This window comes from Eulemur rufifrons, chromosome 8 (assembly GCF_041146395.1).
Source record: "Eulemur rufifrons isolate Redbay chromosome 8, OSU_ERuf_1, whole genome shotgun sequence".
In the NCBI taxonomy this organism is placed as follows: Eukaryota; Metazoa; Chordata; class Mammalia; order Primates; family Lemuridae; genus Eulemur; species Eulemur rufifrons.
In genome coordinates this window covers 47041165-47061841 of record NC_090990.1, presented here as the reverse complement: position 1 = coordinate 47061841, position 20677 = coordinate 47041165, and the positions used below count along the sequence as shown (strand labels likewise).

General features: G+C 49.1%; 1 protein-coding gene across 1 annotated transcript in view; it reads left to right on the top strand.

Moving 5' to 3' along the window:
* Window positions 1-20677, top strand: part of KANK4 (KN motif and ankyrin repeat domains 4) — a 32712-nt gene that overhangs the window by 2065 nt on the left and 9970 nt on the right. Inside the window, exons 2-7 of the mRNA XM_069479182.1 lie at window positions 5348-7288; window positions 8612-8723; window positions 11640-11858; window positions 13236-13323; window positions 15623-15842; window positions 19999-20141. Of these exons, the coding sequence (XP_069335283.1) occupies window positions 5348-7288; window positions 8612-8723; window positions 11640-11858; window positions 13236-13323; window positions 15623-15842; window positions 19999-20141 (2723 nt within the window). The remainder of the gene's footprint in view (window positions 1-5347; window positions 7289-8611; window positions 8724-11639; window positions 11859-13235; window positions 13324-15622; window positions 15843-19998; window positions 20142-20677) is intronic.

Below are 20677 nucleotides of genomic sequence, written 5' to 3'. Positions count from 1 at the left end.
AGTACCCTGGACGTGGCCCTGGCCGCCACCACGTGATTGCCCACAGCTAGCTCAAGAAAGGCACCCTCCCCGGGTACACCCACACCTGTCTCACAGAACGAGGACAGAAGAGGGAAAGGCTTCCCTCCCTGTCTTGGCCTTTTGAAAAGGTTCATTTCATTCCTCTCCTTTCCAGCTTTATTTTTAGCCACTTTCTCTCTAGTTTCTGTTTTTCCCATTTCCTTCAGAAACTGAGCATAGGCTTTTGAACTTCTCTTTCTCACTTTAAATGCAGCTAATTGGCTCACTCACCGGCTGTACCGCACTTTGTCACTCCAGATAATTACTTTGGCCCTCCCTTCCTTCCCTTCTTTCTCGCGTCCGTGTGTGACTCTCAGGCTGTCGACTGTGCTTGCAGGGCCTCTGCAAGGTCTGCTGATCTGTTGTGCTTTCAAGCAAGACTCCGTAGGGAATTCCGGGAAGCTCTGAGCCTCCTGTATCTTACTTTTTTCTTCTCCCCTGACTCATTTTCCCAATTTCTCCAGAATTATTTTCTTGGACTCTCATTCCTCTTGAGGCTGTAGTCCTAACAAAGAAGGACAGGACACACCCTTGGCGAATCCTCCCCTGCCCCCTTCAGAAGCAGCCATCCCTGCCTTCAGAATCCTTTTTTGAGTACCTGCTCTGTGCCCTGTTCTCTGCTGCATGCGTGCTGATAGCCACAACAACTCTGTAAGTGAGGTGATTATTTCCACTTCACAAATGGAGAAATTGAGGCACAAGGAAATGAAATAATTTGCCCAGAGTCACACAGGAGATGACAGCCAGGATTCAAATCCAGCCAGTGTGGCCCTGTGTTGGTTTATCTGATCTGAACTTCATTTTGAGCAGAGCCAGACCTCCTAATTAATTCTTGGCCTGGCCCAATGCCTGGAATTCTGAGCTCCTGCCTACCTGTCACCAGGTAGAATTAATAGGAGCAGAGCTTCATGTGAGGGTAGATCTCACAGCATATTGGCTCAGGCTCCCTCATCAAAGTCCAGCAGTCCTCTTGCACTGGAAGAAAGGGATGAAATGCAAAGTGGGGGGTGGCAGGCAGGGTGACGTGTTGGATCTGTGTGTGTGTGTGAGAGAGAGAGACCTCACAGTGCTAGCTTGGGAAAGCACCTATTGAACCTGTCACCCCCCATAGCTGCTCAATCTCACTTCCCTTCCCCTCTCCCTTGTGGAAGATTTTGCCTTTGAATCTGCTGTTTCTTACTTGATGCTATTATTGTATTTGTGCTCTGGACCTGCTCCCAGAGCCCCCTGGGCAAATCAGTGCATTTCTACTGAATTGAGGCAATAAGCAGATAAAAAATACAGCCTCTCTTTTAGGAGTTCTCTGCCTTCTGGGTCATAAATCTGCTCTCTGCTTAACTTTGGACAAGTATCTCTTTTCTGATTTGGCCTGTCCTTGTAATCCAGGAGGCTGCTGAGTGGACCAATAGGTCTAAGAGTATAGCCAAGTACAACCTGGAAAACTAACAGAGAACAATAAAAGATATTGCTCTCATTTACTGAAACTGTCAACGTGCTTCTTTGACCAGGGGAAGCAAGTTGGTAAAAGAAAAAAAAAAAATCGTGTAGATGAATGGGAAATTATCTGGAGTTTTTTGGGGTGCTAGAGGAACATTTACTCCTTATCCACCTGAAGTCCAGGTATCTGCTACAGAAGCCCTGGAACCCAATAGAGCCCATCCTGTGGATCAGCGCTGAAGCTGGTTCTGTTCCCTCCTGTGGTTGCAACATAATTGCCCTCAGGCCCTGTGGCTTTACTTGGCATCGATGGCTCGTAGCCTCAGTGGTGTCCATGTTCGTGAGTTCAGCCTTCATGTATCCAGTTGTCATTTTGTTCTTTGGAGGAGCTGTACTTCTCTATGCACAGAGGGCCACAAGGCAAGCATGTGGCATCAGCGAGGGGAAGGAGCAATCAGGCCAGTCGGAAGAGCTCAGCCCCAATCTGTCATCGCCCTTAGGGAAATGCCATCATTTGCACCTTCCAGACCCCCAAGTGCGGCCCCTTGACTGAATCCAAACTTCACAGAACAAATCCTTTAAGTAAAGGGATTTGTTCCGTAAAATTTGGATTCGGTCAAAAGGCCACACTCAAGGATCCAGAAGGCCACATGTGGCCCCAAGGCCGCAGGTTCCACACCCCTTTCCCTTCCCTTACCTCCAGCTTCTCTGTGACCAGGTCAGCCGCCTCCCAGCTGGTCTTTGGGCTTCTGGTTTGCTCTTCTCCTCACCCTCTGCAAGATGCTCTTTTTGGAAATCACATTCGACCAAGTCACTCCTGTGTTTAAAACACTTCAATGACTCCCCTGACCTAGAGAGTAAAGTCAGAGCTTGTTAGGATGCACACACGTTGCTCCCCAATCTGGCTTTTGCTGGCCTTTCCAATTTTATCTTTCTCTTCCATTCACCCTTCTCTACCACACTATAAGTTCCGGCCATATCAATTGCATTGCAGAACTTTGAAATACCGTTCGCACCTCCATGCCTCCGCACATTCTCTGACAGGTATCTAAAATGTTTGTGCTGGCTATCGCTGCATAGCAAACCACCCTGAAACTCAGCGGCTGGACGTAGTAATTTATTATTAACACAGGTTCAGCTGAGTGTTCTTACTTGGGAGCCCTCCTATAGTTGAAGTCAGATCATGGCTGAGAGCTTTTCTACTCCTGCCTGGCGCTAGGGCTAGGATGGCTGGAATAGCTGGGAGCTAGATGGGCATCCCGCTCCCTCTCTCCATGTGACCTCTCTCTGGGGCCATCTGGGCTTCCTCACAGCATGGCAGTCTCAGGGAAGTTGAACTTCTTACACGGCACTGAGTGTACGTTCTAAGAGACCCAGGTGGAAGCTACAAGGCTTTTTATGACCTAACCGTAGAAATCTCTCAGCATCATTTCTGCCATATTCTTTTGGTCAAAGCAGCCATAGTCCAGCCCAAATCAAAGGCCTAGAGAAATAGACTCTACCTCTCAAAGTAGGATTAGCTTACTTATCTAAACAGTGTAGGAATTGATGGTGGTCATCTTAGAGAGAAACCACTACGATATCTTTCAGTCTCTTGTTCTGCTGGCAATTTCATACTTACTCATTTAACACCCAGTCGTATGTCGCTCTTGTGGAGTCATCCCTCTCCTACCAAGACAAAATTAGCCTCCAAGTTCAAGAAAATAATTCTGGAAAAACTGGAAAAAGAAGTCAAGAAAGAAGACTGTACCTTGAATGGGTTTCGTTAGCATACTGCACTGTATTTGTCTGTGTCCCTCCTACTTGACCATAATTCTTTGAAGGCAGGGGCTGAACCTAATTCATCTTTGTGCCCTTAGGATCTAGTTTAGCAACAGACACATAGGTGCTGAAAAAGTAGTGGTTGAAATAAGTAAATCAAATCACTGCTATTTTGTAATTTCACACCTAGAGCCTACTACCCTGAGAGCCAAGTAATCAGTCAGAGACAATTTGTAGAGACCAGGCAATGAGTCATATGAATTGATTTCTATTAGGGGACTTCAGTTCTCTTTACTTGGGGCTTCTACAAAGATAACTGTTAATACAATATTGAGCATGTATTGAATGCTTATCATGTGCTAGGCATCGTTCTATATTTTAGATTTAGTATAGGCCGGGTGCGGTGGCTCATGCCTGTAATCCTAGCACTCTGGGAGGCCGAGGTGGGAGGATCGCTTGAGGTCAGGAGTTCGAGACCAGCCTGAGCAAGAGCGAGACCCCGTCTCTACTAAAAATAGAAAGAAATGATCTGGACAGCTGAAAATATATAGGGAAAAAAATTAGGCAGGCATGGTGGTACATGCCTATAGTCCCAGCTATTCGGGAGGCTGAGGCAGAAGGATTGCTTGAGCCCAGGAGTTTGAGGTTGCTGTGAGCTGGGCTGATGCCACGGCACTCTAGCCGGGGCAACAGAGCGAGGCTCTGTCTCAAAAAAAAAAAAAAAAAAAAATGGATTTAGTATAAATTAGACTTTACAGTAATCTTATCTCTCCTATTATTATTCCCACTTTGCAGATGATGAGACACCAGGGAAACTAAGTAATTTCCCCAAAATTCACGAGCAGAGAAATAGAACAGCTTCCAGAATCTGAATTCTTAACCTCTATACTCTCCATGAATGTTCTCTCCTGAGCTCAGAATTTTCAGAGCTAGTTTAGCAGAATGTCACAGAGGTAGAAAGGGGTGTCCCTTTAGGAACATCGAAGGAACAAAGATTAACTTGGAGAAGAGGTTACTTGGAGACAAGCCCCTGTGGATTCAAACAGTCGAAGGACGACTTGTTCTCAGTGTCCTCTGTTGGAATCAATAGGTGCACGCTGCCCAGAGATCAATGGTGCCGTGGTATAATGGAGAACTTTCTCATCATGATGTTTCCCCATAGTTTGGGTGTCCTGAAAAGGTGAGCCCCACACCTCTGGGAGCATATATGCCAATGTCCCTTTTGACATTAATTGGCCCTTTTCCCTCGACAGCCTTCTTACAGTCTGTGATAAATGCGGTGTTTCCTTTTTGTTGTGTGTTTTCTTTTTTTCTTTTTTTTCATGGAGTTCCTGGCCAAAGGAGATATTTTCTTACTTGGCATGGGTTTTTGAAGGTGAAATTGGTGTTTGGTGAGCACTAAGCAGTTTTCAGGTGGACAGAGGATAGGCTGTGTGTGGTTACTTGCTGCAGTTCTCTCTGATCTCAAGGTACCTGAGGCTCAGGCAACTGAGGAAGCTTAAATAATGCGGAAGGCGTAACTCATCGATACCTCCAGCTTAAACAAGATTCACTACCTATTTGAGTAATGCAAGTATTTTCTTTTTTGGGGGGGCAAGTTTCTTTCTTAATAGTGAGATATACTTGTGTATCTCATCCTTTAAAACCTTCCATATCTATAATTGCCAATTAGTACTCTGATTTGGCAAATTCCTGGCCACTTCAGTTCAGCAATTATGTGACTCAACCCCCCCCAAAAAAACAGCATGAGACAATTTTGTTTTGCAGGTCTGCAGGCGGATTCCACAGCAGTCACTCAGATGACATATTGCAAATTGGAAACCATTCCCTCTACCTCTCTCCTTCAGACACTGGCTAAGTACACATTGATTTAATAAGATGATTTCCCAGGACAGCCAAAAAGACTGAGCATCTCAGCCATAATTTAGAGGCTAGAACGCTCAGGAGAAGTCTCATGTGATAGTGTTAAGTCAAAATCACAGACATTAGGCCTCATGGCCCTGTAATTCTTAATTAACTCTGTGCTTCTTCTTCTTCTTTTTTTTTTTTTCTTTTTTTTTTTATTTTTAACATGTCTTATGTCTCCCAGCCAAAGACCAGTCCTCTCAGGAGGATGAAGAGAAAGACCCTCCAAAGAGCCACCCTTACTCTGTGGAGACCCCATATGGCTTTCATTTAGACCTGGACTTCCTCAAGTATGTGGATGACATCGAGAAGGGAAACACCATCAAAAGGATTCCTATCCACAGAAGGGCCAAGCAGGCCAAGTTTAGCACTTTGCCCCGAAACTTCAGCCTTCCCAACAGCGGGGCTCGCCCCCAGGCCGCTGTGCTCCACCAGAACTGGTCCCCAGGGGTGCCGAGGAAAGTGTCGCTTGGGGCACAGGAGCAAACCCAGTCACTGCTGCCTGGTACTGCCCCCCAGGCCGCAGCCAGCGGGAGTGAGCTGAGCTACCATCGGAGGGCAGTGTTGGCAGAGGCCACCAGACAGCTGGAGGCTGCTGCTCCGGAGGACGCTGAGCCGGGCTCCGGGAGTGGACGGCCCCAGCTTTTGCGAGCATCCAGCATGCCAGCCACGCTGCAGCAAAGCAGGGCCTCCGAGGAGCCCAGCCTAAGCTCGGGTGCCCCCGCGCCTCCCACCTTCCTTCCACTTCAGGGCGAGGGCAGCATCTGCTATGGCGCCTTCGGCCCCGCAGAAGGATTCGCAGGTTTTCACAGCTCCAGCCCACGAGCGTCCCCGCAGCCGCAGCCGCAGCCGAAAGCGAGAGAACTGGGAGAGCCGGTGCCGGGAACTCTGGAGCTGGTCCGGGAGGGAGCCGAGCCTCCGGAGGGTGGCGTGACAGCTCCCAACCACCTCGCCCTCCCAGCTCCTCCTTCCTCGTTCCCAAATGCACTTGTAGGGCTGGAGGATGCGGAAGATGAGCACGAAGCCAGAGCAGCAGAGGTGGTGTTCTCCCCTGGCTCCCCCACGCCAAGCCCCCCGCCCCTGCCGTCACCCATCCCCGAGAGCGAGCTGCCCCTGGAAGACATCGAGCTCAACATCAGCGAGATCCCTCCCCCGCCGCCCGTCGAGGTGGACGTGAGAAGCGTTGGCGTCAGGGTCACCGAGGAGAGCCTGGGCCTGGCCGGGGCGGGTGCAGGCAGCGTCTCCAGCCTGAAGCAGCAGGTCTCGGCCCTCGAGGGTGAGTTGTCTGGAAGAACCGAGGAACTGGCACAGGTCAGGGCTGCCCTCCAGCAGCAGGAAGAGGAAGTGAAGGCCAGGGAGCAGAAGATTCAAGAGCTGGAACGCGCTGTAGCCCAACTGGAAGAAAAGCTTAGCCAAGAGACGGCCAAAGATGCTCAGGGCCAGACTGACGCCATGGTGAATACTGACCCTCTCCATGGACTCTTGACCAGGGAGTCATGTGACAAGAGCATTGAGGTCAACCTTTTGAGCATCACAGAATCTGAAAGCTGGGGGGCCCAAGGAGGGGAGAATGGTCTCCTATGGGGACTAGACAGTCACAAACAAGGGGATCAGAGCCCAGCAGAACATGTGCTATCGCCTCAGCTGTCACTGCTGCAGGGACCCGAGAAGGTCCTCTCCTCCTCTTTACAAAGCTGCCTCTCCACCGAACTCAGGATTGAAGAAGCAGGCACAGAGCAGGAGGAAGGCCCTCAGGGAGGAGCCGAGGGCCTGGCCAGGGGAGCAGGAGGCTTTTCGTGGAGCAGTGACAGAAAGGCTCCCCCAGCAGGGAGGCAGGAGCCCAGTTCAGAGCTCCCAGGGAAGGAGCACCCGGGAAGGCCACCAAGCTCACCGACAGATGCCACCCTTGGGCAATACGTGAAGAAGATCCAGGAGCTCCTGCAGGAGCAGTGGAGCTGCCTGGAGCACGGGTACCCGGAGCTGGCCAGCGCCATCAGGCAGCCGGCCTCCAAGCTGAGCAGCATCCAGAGCCAGCTGCTGAGCTCCCTCAACCTGCTGCTGTCCGCCTACTCCGCCCAGGCCCCCCAGCACAAGGAGCCCCCGGCCCCCTCCTCCCCACCGAAGGGTAAATACTGGGGCCTCCGACAGGGAACCATGTCTCCTCTATGCCATGAGTCAGAGGGAAAAAGTTTTCAATTGCATGAGTATGATTTTTAAGAAGATTTTAGCATCTCCAGGAACCCGGGGGAGTAAAAACTGATGTGTGTAACAGTGGAGGCTCAGCACTTCTACTCTTGTCTAAGGTTGGGTCTGACTGCAGGGCCACCACATACAGCTGTACAGAAAGCACAGGGCACAGAGATGCCAGCCAGGAGGGGCACAAAAGAGTAGAAATCCAGCCCATGCTCCCTTTGCCAAGTCATGTGCTGAAGCAGTGCATCCACCCAGAGGGGCCTACTCTCATTTGCATTGTGCAAAGGCAGTGTCTGGGGCCAAGAATGGCCCTGCTGCGTGGGCTCCAAACCTCAGCCTCCCTCCACTGTTTCCTGGGCTCTTGCATTCCTGTGTTTCTCTGTGGTTCTCGCACAGTAGAGGTTTCCTCTAGCCTGGTTTTGGAGGAACGTTATATTGAGGTCTGGAATAGTTCACTGAATATTTTCTCTCTGTGTGTACATGTGTGTGTGTGCACATGTGCACAAAAAAGTGGGGGGTTGGGGATTGAGTGATGCACACATGTGGAAATCAGCCCTTTGGCTGTTACTTCCTCTTGTAACAGATCAAACCCTCTTCACTGTTGGGTAAAGTGGAACTATATTTTGCTTTGCTCCATGGGCAGCATGTGAGGAGTCTGCTTCCTGCAGGGGATCGCAAGTTGGCTGCCCTCTCGTTATCCCGGTGCTAGTTCTAGTCTTTCCCCCTGGACAGTGCTTCCACTCCCATTGAGCACAGCACAAGGAAATTTATGCCTTTGCTCATGTGTCTTCCCTGAGCACTGTGTCATCACCACCTCCACATCACAGGTGTCAACATGCACTTGTGAGCCAAGAAGGACACTGAGGTGCCCTTGAGCAGGGGTGGGTGCTGGACGATGGGTCCAGAGACCCAAGTTCTGCCATTCACTGAACACATCTGAGCTTCAGATTTCCCAGCCGTCAGGGACAACAGTAGTGGCACCCGCATCACATGGTTCTTCTGAGAGTGCTGTAATAGCTCTATTCTCCCATCCACATCTAGAGGAGCATTAACAGGGGCAGTTCTTCCAACATTGACCAGAAAGCCAGGTCCTCCCAGAAGGCCCCCACAAACATCTGATCTACATGACCTGGTTCCCTGTCCCTACCTCCCCACACGCCTGCAACCTATATCCCCCCGAAGCAAGATCCTGGTTTTGCTGCATTCCCATGTGTCCCCAAGGTTCATTCTAACCTGTGATGTTGTGTCTGCCTAGAGATCTCCCCGTCGACCAGCCTTAAATCCATAATGAAAAAGAAAGACTATGGCTTCCGTGCAGGAGGTAATGGGACCAAAAAGAACCTTCAGTTTGTTGGGGTTAACGGTGGGTAAGCATCGCTTGTGAAGCTCAGACCGCCCTCCCTGCTACCTCTCCTGCTGTTGTCCCTAGCACTCTCTTTTCCCAGGGGGAGGCATCTGGTTTTCATTCTTCTTCAAGGGAATTAATCTCAGTGGCTCTTTAAAACTCCATCTTGGGTTTGCATGTGTTTGGCTTCCTGCCAAATGTGGTGGTCTATAGGACCCGCTGCTTTTAATATGTCTTGGCTTTGGTCTCACCCCGGGCCAGGACTCCAGGTGGCTTCTGGGAGTTTGGAGGGTACACGGCCCCTTTGAGGAAGGCATTTCACCTGAACCACAGCACTGAAACTAGTAAAAACTCTGTTAATTTGATGAACTTCAAATTTCATCCATTTAATTTTTTCTTTAACTTCCTGTAAACCAAACCCAAGTGTTTGGGATAAAGAAAACAACCAGTCTATTGACTTAGAACATGAACCAAGGCTTATATATCCTAGAGAATTGAGTGTTGGATTTAGAATATTTTCTAAATCAATCATTCAGCAAACGTTTATTAAATGCCAGCAATGTGCTAGGTGGTGGGGATAAAGTCAAATAAATCATGGTCCTGACCTTTAGCTCACAGATAAGATAAAGAGGGAATGCTGGCCAGGTGTGGTGGTTCACGCCTGTAATCTTAGCACTCTGGGAGGCTGAGGTGGGAGGATTGCTTGAGGCCAGGAGTTCGAGACCAGTCTGAGCAAGAGCAAGACCCCGCTTCTACAAAAAGTAGAAAACTTAGCTGGGTGTCGTGGTGCACGCCCATAGTCCCAGCTACTCGGGAGGCTGAGGCAGGAGGATTGCTTGAGCCCAGGAGTCTGAGGTTGCAGTGAGCTATGATGCCGCCACCGCACTCTACCTGGGGCAACAGAGCGAGACTCTGTCTCAAAAAAAAAAAAAAAAGAGGAAATGCTGATGTGTTAAGTTACATTAGACAAGGACACATAGGATGCTATGAAAGCCCAAAGGAGGGGACCCCAGCCCAGCCCCTGGTGGGTCCTGAAGGCTGCCCAGAGAGGTCAGAATCCCTGCTAATTCGCACAAAAAGGAAAGACACTAGAGGCAAACAAGGGGTGACGTCATTGTTGCAACTTCTGTGAGGGAAACATCAGAAATGATGAAATGGGATGCCTTACAGTTGTCGTTCCCACTTCCTCTAACGTCTAGCGCTTTCACTGGTTCATAGAAAGAGGAGAATCAACCTCATCTCAAATCCTAATGTAGGTCACACCTCTCGCCAGCTTAAATGCCCCCACCGATCCCCACTCTGTACCCAAACCTGGGAGGACCAGATCGTGGCTCTGGCTGCCTCAGCTCCTGCAGCTGTCACAGGTCCACCCTCCACCGTGCTGAGCTCAGGCCCATCTCAGGGCCCTGACATTTGCTGTCGCCTGCTGAAAGTGCTCCTCTAGTAGACCGTGGTCAGTATTTGGTCCTCTAGTGCAGTGGTTCCCAACCTCGGCTGCACATTGGAAACACCCAGGGAGCTTTAAAAAGTCCCGATGCCTCGGTCCCTTCCCTGAAGACTCTGGTTTAATTAATCTGGGTGTAGTCCATGTACTCGGACTTGTAAACACCCCCAAGTGACTCTAATGTCCGCCAAGGTTAGGAACTTCTGCTCTAAAGTCACCCCTTCTCCCATCCCTCTATCCCATAGCGCTTTGTTATTTTATTCATTGTTTTTTATCACTGTCTGAATATAGTATTTGTTTACATGTTTATTTTTTGCCTTTCCCTCCTAGAATATAAGCTCCACCAGAGCAGGGACTTTGGCATAGAGTTTAAAACAGTGCCTGGCACATAGTAGGTGCTCAATATATTCCTGTTGAATGAATGAATAAACTTTCAGGTGGAGTTTCTATGGGAGCAATTCTAAGATGAACACTGTTTGGTAAATCTTGTACATCTCCCACTCTCTTAATCACCAAAGCGAAAGGTTTTTCCAAGCACAATAGAGGAAGAAATATCTGGGATTAAGCAAAATGGAATATGAGCATACCGGGGAGCAGACTGGATTTGCAAACCCACAGGGGCCACCCTTCTGATAAGGGGCATTAGGGGTGCCGTGGAGGCCATAGCCACTAGTCCCTGTGGCTGTGTCCAGTGGCCCCAGGACCTAAAATCTTCATCTTACCACCAGCATCCTCCATTGGGGGTCTCTTGTTGAACACCAGCAGGGAATCTATAAATCTTCCAGGGCTTTCTTCCACGGCCTCTGGTCTGCCAACTCAATAGAGCCGCTTATAATGGAGCATAAGGGTCACTGCGGGGAGGAAGGCCGTGAGTCAGGTGGCCCGTGCCCTCCCTTTAGCTGCCCCAAGCAATAGCTCAAACAGACTGCAGCCGAGTAAGACAGGTGCTGTGTTGGGGTATCCCACGCAGCCCTGCTGGGAGAAGGTGTGGATGAGTCATCCTTTGCTGGGTGCAAGCCGGGCTGGAGCAGGCAGCCTAAAAAAGGAGGCCTCGCTCTCACCCAGAGACGGGAAGGTTTGTCAGGCAATTCAGAGAACTCAGAGTGGAGTTGGGGCATGTCTGCCTGGACTGGGGCCCCTCTCCGGGCCTAACATTAGGATTCCAGAAGCAAATGCTTTCGTGAGACACTGGATTGCCTGAAAGTATCACCCGAATGCATCAGCCAGTCAGGGGTCAGGGCTGCTTGTGTATTAGCTGCCAAGAGTACAATTAAGTATCTTTTTTCCCCAAATGGCCTCCAGCATCAGAGCCAAAGCCCTTTCCCATGTCTCGCGGATACTAGGATTCCTGGGAGCCCTCTCGCCCCTGCCGCAGGTGTAGAAAATGGAGGAGGAGATTAGCAAGTGTTACCTGAGGCCCACCCAGCTATCCTTGGTGTTGACAGGGCACTGGGCAGGAAGGACAGGACAAGTGACCTTTGTCTCCCTCCCCAGCTATGAGACCACCTCGAGTGAGGAGACCAGCGGTGAGGACAGCTCCCCCGAAGACTTGTCGGACAGCGAGGCTGAGAAGAAATGTGACGGCCCAGAACACAGGTGGACCAAGGACGCCCACCCCAGCTGCGAGGCCGGGCAGGGCGTCCCCGAGGGCACCCGCCACGCAGGCCAGGAAAGTGGGCCTGGGGAAGAAGTCCCCCACTCCAAGGCTGAGAGGTGAGTCAAATGGGTACAAGTGGGGGCAGCTGGTCCTCTGGCAAAGGACACATGTCCAGCCTTTCATTCGATCATTTGTTACTCTGTTCATTCATTACCCATCCACTGTGCACTGGTTGAACTAATCAGATGTAGCTCCTGCCTTTGTGGCATTTACTGTCACAGCCAGATCTCTACGTCTAAAGCCGCATTTACCTGGCACTGACAGTGGGAAGGACTTTACAAGTGTTATCTTATATAATCCTTTTCACAATCCTTCTAGGTAGAGATTATTATAATCTCCACTTTACAGATGTAGAAATAAAGGCTTAGAAGAGTGAAGGGATGCAGCTAGCAGAACGGAGATTCCAGCCCTCTCTCTCTGATTCTTACCCACGAGCCTTTCTGCCTCTCCTGTTGGCCATGCTGACATAACCCTGTCTTTTAAAGTGACAGAGGTCGTGCCGAGTGACGAGAAGAGTACTGCCTTTGGAGTCGGACACACCTGGATTCAAATCTTGCCTCTGCCACGGTGTTACTTTAGGCAAGGTCCTAAGGCTATGGTCGCCTCAGTGCCCCTCATCTGTGAAATGTGGACAATAGCAACCTGAGGTTTGATCTGGGCACTGTATGAGAAAAAGCAAGTAAAATGCCTAGCACAGTGCCTGCCACATAGTAGGCTCTTGATAAATGGTAGAGATGAGACTAGTGGGTACCATTATCGTCATCGTCGCCATCCCCAGCCTGGGTGCCGGAGGATGATGCCCAGTGAATGGGAGCCGGTGGTCACGCAGGTGCACAGCGCTGCTCCAACACAGCGGCGCTGTGGGACATGACGAGTGAGTGGCCGCTCAGTGACCAGTGCCAGTAAGTCCCAACCGAGGCCTCTTGGTGCCAGTCCTGCCCTCCTCCTAACATGAGTAGAGCGCCTGTCACTTGGACACCCCCCTGAAATGAGTCTCATCTTATTGACCCTGTTAGTACTTACCGTGTCCTTCGTGGAAGAATAACCTAAAGACATTTGCTGGTATGGATTGGTTTGTTGAATTTTTCTAATCACCCAGGCAGAAAATGTTGGGTCCAAAATCAGAAAGACAGCCTTCCTCTTCCCAGTGTGTCAGGAATTACAGCTGGACCTGTGGCCTCGCCAGTGCTTTGGTTACTGCTCTGACCCCTGACAAAAGCAGGATGAAACGGGCAGTGTGCTTGATGCACTCTTCAGAGGAGTTGTGGGGACTCTGTGGCCACCCCAGGTTTCCGAGGCCTGCCCCTGTCCTGGGGTGTTTGCCCAGTTTGGGCGTTTGAGCTGCTAGGAAGTGAAAGGGGAGGAAAGCAAAAGTCTTTTTTTATCAACATGGAGAATGATTATATAAACATCTATATATTTGTTTTCTTTAGATATAAACCCTCAGAAGAATTTCTTAATGCTTGCCGGGCATTGAGCCAACATCTGCCAGAAACTGGGACCACCACCGACCAACTCTTGGTACCCTGATTTTTCTTTGTCATGTAAAGATTTCCCTTCAGTTCAGAGCGAGACTGGGTGACTTTGGTCCCCTGCCTGAGGCAGTCTGGGTGTTGTCTGGCTTCCCCAAAGGCTGCTGTCTGAGGTGAAGGGTCACCCTGAGCAGGCGGAACTGGCACAAGGAGCGGGCAGGGGCCTCAGAGGCATTTCCCCGGCCCCATTAGGCTTTGGACCCTCGGTGTCTGTCATCAGCCTCTCTGGCTTAGGCTCAGAATGGCCCCGAGGTTCGAGAGTACCTAGGTGCAGAGGAAGAAGCACGCAGAGCGGGAACGGGGGTTCTGTTCCCAGGACCCTCATCTGTGAGCTATCGGGCAAATCAGTCCAGCGCTCGGGGCCTGCGTTTCCTCCTCAGTAAAGCCAGGGCGGTGGCACATCTCCATCCCCACAGCCCTGACATTTGATTCTCTGGTTGGTGCTGTTTCCCTTGAAGTGCACCTCTGGGTCAGGAGACTGAAAACAAGAAAATACTGTTTGCTCCTTCACTCCTTCGTGGCCCACAGAGTTTAAACGTGTAACGATTGGGTTCTACTACTGTTAATCGAGGGACACTAGCACATACACACTTTCCCCAGTTATGAGAGCAGCTATAAGACCCACAGTGGAACAGCCTGTAGGCATTTTTAAAAGCCATTTTGCTCTCCTTTGCAGAAGAGCCCGAGGAGTGAAAACAATCACTTCATCAGTGTTTATTCCTTGCCCAACCCATCTTTATTGTTTTGTCCTAGCTGATTTGGCAAATAGCTATTCTCACTGTTAAAGAACCAATATATGATGTGGATGTTGATCAAAACTCCTGTTATTTGTTTATTTATTTACTATTTGAGACAGAGTCTCACTCTGTCACCCTGGGTAGAGTACAGTGGTATCATCATAGCTCACAACCTCAAATTCCTGGGTTCAAGGGATCCTCCTGCCTCAGCCTCCTGAGGGACTACAGGTGTGCACCACCATGCTCAGCTATTTTTATTAGAGATGAATCTTACTCTTGCTCAGGCTGGTCTCGAACTTATGAGCTTAAGTGATCCTCCTGCCTCAGCCTCTTAGAGTGCTAGGATTACAGGTGTGAGCCACTGCGCCCAGCCCTATTATTTATTTTTAAATTATAGAATTAAGTTCTTTCTTATCTCTTCATTAAAAATCCACCCCCTCTGTTCCTTAATATTAGGATTTCTCCAGATTTTCTTGAAGATTCCACGGGTAAAGGAGATATTCTGATATATAGAAGTGTTTCAGCCACAAAAGATTCCACTGTTTCTGCCCTAGAAAAGTGACCATAGGATGAGTATATGCAAGCTTGACACCACATCCATGTTAGGATCCAAACACAGGACTCCTCCTTCACCCCTGCCTAGAGACAAAGCAGGTCTCATAGGGACCTCACTCTGTAGGGCCATGGGAGCGAAGGGAGCCAGCCCCCCTTTTGTAATAGGGACAAGGTTCAGAAATGTTATATGACTTCTACGGTCACACAGCTGAGCCAAGACTTAAACCCGGTCCCATTGATTTTGTGACACCAAATCCAGTGCTCTTTCCAGCATGCGTGTGAAATCATTTCTAATAATCACATCCCAACAGCTTTTCCTCCCCTTTAGGCAAATAATCTAAACGTGATCCATTTTAAGCCCTTAGGCTGTGTCACACACGGGGTTGATGTCATTGGCTCTGGAACTCTTCTCATTCACGGTCCTAGAGGACCTGAATACTACAGAGAGTGAGGTCCTGCCATGGCTGTTAAACCATTTACTCTGAAGGCACCAGCAAAGTTTAAAAGGCAAAAATAAGGCAAGCATACCTGTTTGGGTTTTATTCCAAGCATAGGTTGGATATGTTGTGTGAGCTTTCAGCATGCATTTTTCCCATCAGTGAGATGTTGTGATTTTCCAGCTATGCCTGTTAAAAACACACAAGAGACCCGGGCTGTGTGAGCGTGAGAGGGGGTCTTCGTAACCGTGCGCACACAGGGGATGTGAGCTACAGTTACCATAGGCTCAAACTATCCCCAGGAAAGTGCTTTGTGACTGGTTACCGTGTTGTCTTACCTCCCGTGGGGGCGGATCGCACAGGCACAAAGTGCGCTGCTGCATTCTCAACCCTACTGGCTCTGAGCCCCCAGGAATAACCCACACGGAGAGCTGGAGGGAGCTGAAGGGCTAGAGGTGGAAGTATCTGAAGCTGACTTTTCCCAGTGTAAGTTAGGAACCCTAGCTGGGGCACTTCTGGCCTGGGAACCTCTTGGAATTGGACTCTTTTGGGATTTCAGAGGCAAAGCTTGAACACCATCAGTCAGGAGTGGTTCCGCGTCTCCAGCCGGAAGTCCTCCAGCCCTGCCGTGGTGGCTGCCTACCTGCACGGGGTCCAGCCTCACTCCTCACGTTTCCTGAAGCTGCTTGTCAACCTGGCTGATCGCAATGGGAACACTGCCCTTCACTACAGCGTGTCCCACTCCAACTTCTCCATCGCAAAGCTGCTGCTGGAGACAGGTGAGAAACGATTGCGTCTGTGCCGTCCAGGCCCCTCCTTGGAGGGCAATTCTTGTACCACGCTTCTTTCTGGCAGGGAACTTCTTCACTGTTCTGAGCTCCTTCTGTATGCCAGGAACTGGACTGGACCATTTTGTCTGTATTTATCACTTATTCATCACAGCATTCCTGTGACGTGGGTGTTATTATTCTCATGTTGCCATCGTGGAAACTTGAGGTTCAAGAGTTATACAATTTGCTCAGGTCAAGGTGCCGGTAAATGGTTGAGTAAGATTTTGTGTTCGGTCTGTCCAATCTCAGGGCTACCCCATACTGCCTCTAGGGAACGTCACATTTTCCCATCTTCATAAGAAACTTTTTAACAAAGGTCATGGCTTCATCTGACCAATTTGAGTCAATTTGAGTCATTCATCCTTCATCAGGTATTTATTAACTGCAACGTGAGGTCCACACTGGCTAGCACCAGGGTGCAAGGTGAGCCAGGTGAGCCCTCTGTTTGCCAGGAGCTTGCAGCCTAACAATCAGGGCGGAGCAGGACGATGGTCATGAGAGCTGCAGAATGCGATTTAGGGATTCAGAGGAGGTGAGATCGTGTCCAGTCCAGGCAGCAGTAAATGTGCTCTGGAGCAGGCAGGGTCCCAGCAGGCAGAGTAGCGTCCCTGGCAGAGAGAACTCCATGGAGACTGAGAAAGGGAAAGGTACCTGGAGAACAGAAAGTTTCTAGTTTGGATGGGATGTGGATTAAGATTGCGAAGGTGAGTTGGAGCCGCAGCATGGAGGAATGGAGGACCTTGAGTGCCAGGCTGAAGTCTGAACCTTTTTGAAAGGGCCTGGGAAGTCGGTGCAGGATTTTGTGGAGGGTGCACCATAACCAAGTCATATGGTTTGGATGATTGGCCCCTCCAAATCTCATGTTGTAATTTGATTCCCAGTTTTGGAGGTGGGGCCTGGTGGGAGGTGTTTGGGTCATGAGGGCAGATCCTTCATGAATGTCTTGGTGCCCTCCCCATGGTAATAAGTGAGTTCTCGCTGTTTGAGTTCACCTGAGAGCTGGTTGTCTGAGGGAGCCTGGCACCTCCTCCTCCCTCTCTTGCTCCTTCTCTGGCCATGTGACACACCTGCTCCCCCTTCACTTTCTGCCTTAACTGGAACTTCCTTGAGGCCCTCACCAGAAGCACACGCTGGCACCGTGCTTCTTACACGGTCTACAGAACTGTGGGCCAAATAAACCTCTGTATAAATTACCCCGTCTCAGGTATTCCTTTACAGAAACACAAAATGGACTAACACACCAGGGGAGTCCTCTAGGGCAACCTAAGACTTGGGTGTTATAAATATCTGCTGATGTTGACTAAGAGTCCAGGTAATACTCATCAACCTTAAAGTGGTTTGGAAGCTTTCCCCTTTCACATAGTGAAATAGCTGAATAGCCACAGCATAAAATATGAAGGGGTTTGGGGAAAACAGGCTAAAAGCGCCATTACCTTCCCTCATCTGCAGCAGGGGTGTTGAGGATGACAGATCTGTCACGCTCACAAACCTGGGCTCCCTTAGGTGGTAGTTGTGAAGTCTCCTCTCTCACCTGCAGGAAGGGTGGGCTTTGCTGCCTAGTCCTGGATCCTTAGCCCCTTTTAGTCCCTTTTTTTTTTATTTTTTATTTTTTTTTGAGACAGAGTCACACTCTGTTGCCTGGGCTAGAGTGCCGTGGCATCAGCCTAGCTCACAGCAACCTCAAACTCCTGGGCTCTAGTGATCCTCCTGCCTCAGCCTCCCGAGTAGGTGGGACTACAGACATGTACCACCATGCTCGGCTAATTTTTTCTATATATTTTTAGTTGTCCAGATAATTTCTTTTCTATTTTTTTAGTAGAGACAGGGTCTCGCTCTTGCTCAGGCTGGTCTTAAACTCCTGAGCTCAAATGAACCGCCCGCCTCGGCCTCCCAGAGTGCTGGGATTACAGGTGTGAGCCACCGTGCTCGGCCTCCTTTTAGTCCCTTTTCTGAGCCTGTGGGAAGGAGGCAGACCTCATTCTACTGAGCCACAAGTCACGTTTCTGAAGAGATAAAAGAGAACTGGTAACCTGAGGCTCATTCACACATCTTAAAAGCAAGCAGAAAATAGTCAGGGAGTAGAAATAAAAAAGTTATTAACAAGGCAATGCAAATGTTCATGTCTTTCTCGGAACAGGGCTATGAGGGGAGGTGTGGAGTTATTATTCAGCTTTCGTAGCCTGCCTGCTCATGACAGTGGGCAGAGGGGCTGGAGGGAGAAACGGCTGATAAATGAGCCAGATTGATATTTCTGTATCCGCTGGCATCCTGGTATTACTAAGGCATACTTCTAAAAATTGTTTGAAAAATTGTGGGGTGGAGGGAATATCAAACAAATGTTGGTTTTTCTACTTGCACAGAACTTGTAAGTAGCCCTGGCATTTTTTCATAAACCAGATTTGTTACAATGAACACCTAAGTCCACAAGAATACCATTCTGGACAATAATGGTAATAACAGTTAACTCTTATTGAATGTTTACTGTGTACTAGGCATTAATCTAAGTACTTAAAATATATTAACTCAGGCCGGGCACGGTGGCTCATGCCTGTAATCCTAGCACTCTGGGAGGCCGAGGCGGGTGGATCACTCGAGGTCAGGAGTTCGAGATCAGCCTGAACAAGAGCGAGACCCCGTCTCTACTAAAAATAGAAAGAAATTATCTGGCCAACTAAAATATATATGTATAAAAAAAAAAAATTAGCCAGGCATGGTGGCGCATGCCTGTAGTCCCAGCTACTTGGGAGGCTGAGGCAGTAGGATTGCTTAAGCCCAGGAGTTTGAGGTTGCTGTGAGCTAGGCTGATGCCATGGCACTCACTCTAGCCAGGGCAACAAAGCGACACTCTGTCTCAAAAAAAAAAAAATATATATATATATATATTAACTCAATACATTTGACAATAACCCTCTGAAGTAGATTCTGTTATTATCCCCATTTTACAAAGGAAGAAATGCTAAGAAAAGCTAAGTGTCTTGATTTATTGAGCCAGTGTTTTTTTGTTTTTTGTTTTTTTTGAAACAGAGTCTTGCTCTGTTGCCCGGGCTAGAGTGCCATGGCATCAGCCTCGCTCACAGCAACTTCAAACTCCTGGGTTCAAGGGATCCTCCTGCCTCGGCCTCCCGGAGTGCTAGGATTATAGGCATGAGCCACCACGCCAGGCCCTAAGATAGTTTTATTATTACCCAAAAGAGCCACCTAGGTTTTTCGGATGAGCAGCAGTACAGGGACGTTTGGTTTTCAATGGAGAGGCGGACACCATTTACACCTTGAGAGGTGGAATGATTTACATAAGGGATATCAGTCTGTGTCTGACAATCCTCTAGCTCCCCTTAGGTAGAGAGAGATATGGATGCACATCCCCAGGCCTACGAGGCAAAAATTTCTTATGAATTCTCATTTACTACTTCATCTTTAAAAATATGCCAGTTTTTAATTGTATTGTGAAAGGTATATTCTGAATTGTTTTAATATAAAAACTATGGGGTTTTTCCTCCCATCCGTTTTCAAATGAGATGGTTGCTCCTGGAAGATTTCCCATGTTTATCTTGTGGTGTTTTTCATGCCCCTGGTACATTGCACATCAGGTCACTAGGCCCTTGGAAAACACCTGCAGACAGCTATCAGTTTAAGAGCTGCACGTAAACATGAGGTAGTGAGGGTGAAACCTGGAATGTACAGCTGTAGGCAGTGTGTGGGCAGGTGAGTGATGGGCTCTAGAGCTGGACAGACCTGAGTCCTGGTCCCAGTTCACCTTGCCAGGAGGGGTTTGTGTAACTTCTCTGGCCTTCAGTGTTGGTATCTGTAAAATGGGAAGAATGTCTTGTGCTCCATTTTAGAAAATGAGGTCATGGTCACTGGCCCCCTTGGCCATCTCTAGCTCTATTGTGAACCTCTCTTGCTGGGTATCCTTAGAAAACTTGTAAAGAAAAGTAGCCAGTTTTAAAGGCTGCTAAAAACGTAAACCACTGGCTCCACCTGTGGAAAGGATAGCTCTATTCTTTGGCATTTCAATCAGCAGTCAGCGTCCTGCTCAACACGCCGAAGTGGAGCTTGGCTCCTGGCCCCTCGGGAGCTATTGCAGCATCCACTGCTTCTCTTGTAGGCGTCTGCAATGTGGACCATCAGAACAAAGCTGGCTACACTGCTGTGATGATCACTCCGTTGGCTTCTCCGGAGACCGATGAAGACATGGCTGTCGTCTGGAAGCTCTTAAGGGAAGGAAATGTGAACATCCAAGCTACTCAGGTGGGTGGTGTGAACATGATCTCCTCTTTCATAAATTCAGGGCACCTCCCAGCTCTATTCTGCTGGTGGGGTGAGAAATTCCATGTAGATCCATGTCATTTTTAACCCAAAAATGCTGGAGGGCCTCCAAAATGGCATCCATCCAAAGCCTGTATATTTGGTTTTCCTTACAGGCTCCTGAGACCCAAACAGGCTGGGGCAGAGATCAGTGAGCTTCTAATCTAGGTCCCAGTCTGAAACTGGACAAATTTCATTTGAACTCAACTTCTTGAACCAGTGTTCCCACAGTTAGCAACTTGAGAAGCCATTTGCTAGTTGGCTGCTCTAGGAAAGTCCCTGTAGGTGACCCACCTCGATCATGACCAGGGGCATCTAACTAGGCAAGATGCTCTTTGGAGGTCAAGTCCTTTAAAGTTCTTAACTCTGTCATCATTTCTTTGCCCAAAGCCTTTTAACAAGGTCATGAGTCCCCATCCTGATGGAGAAAAAGTGTAGATAGCCAGAGCAGACAGGAGTGTTGGTGGATCATTCATGAA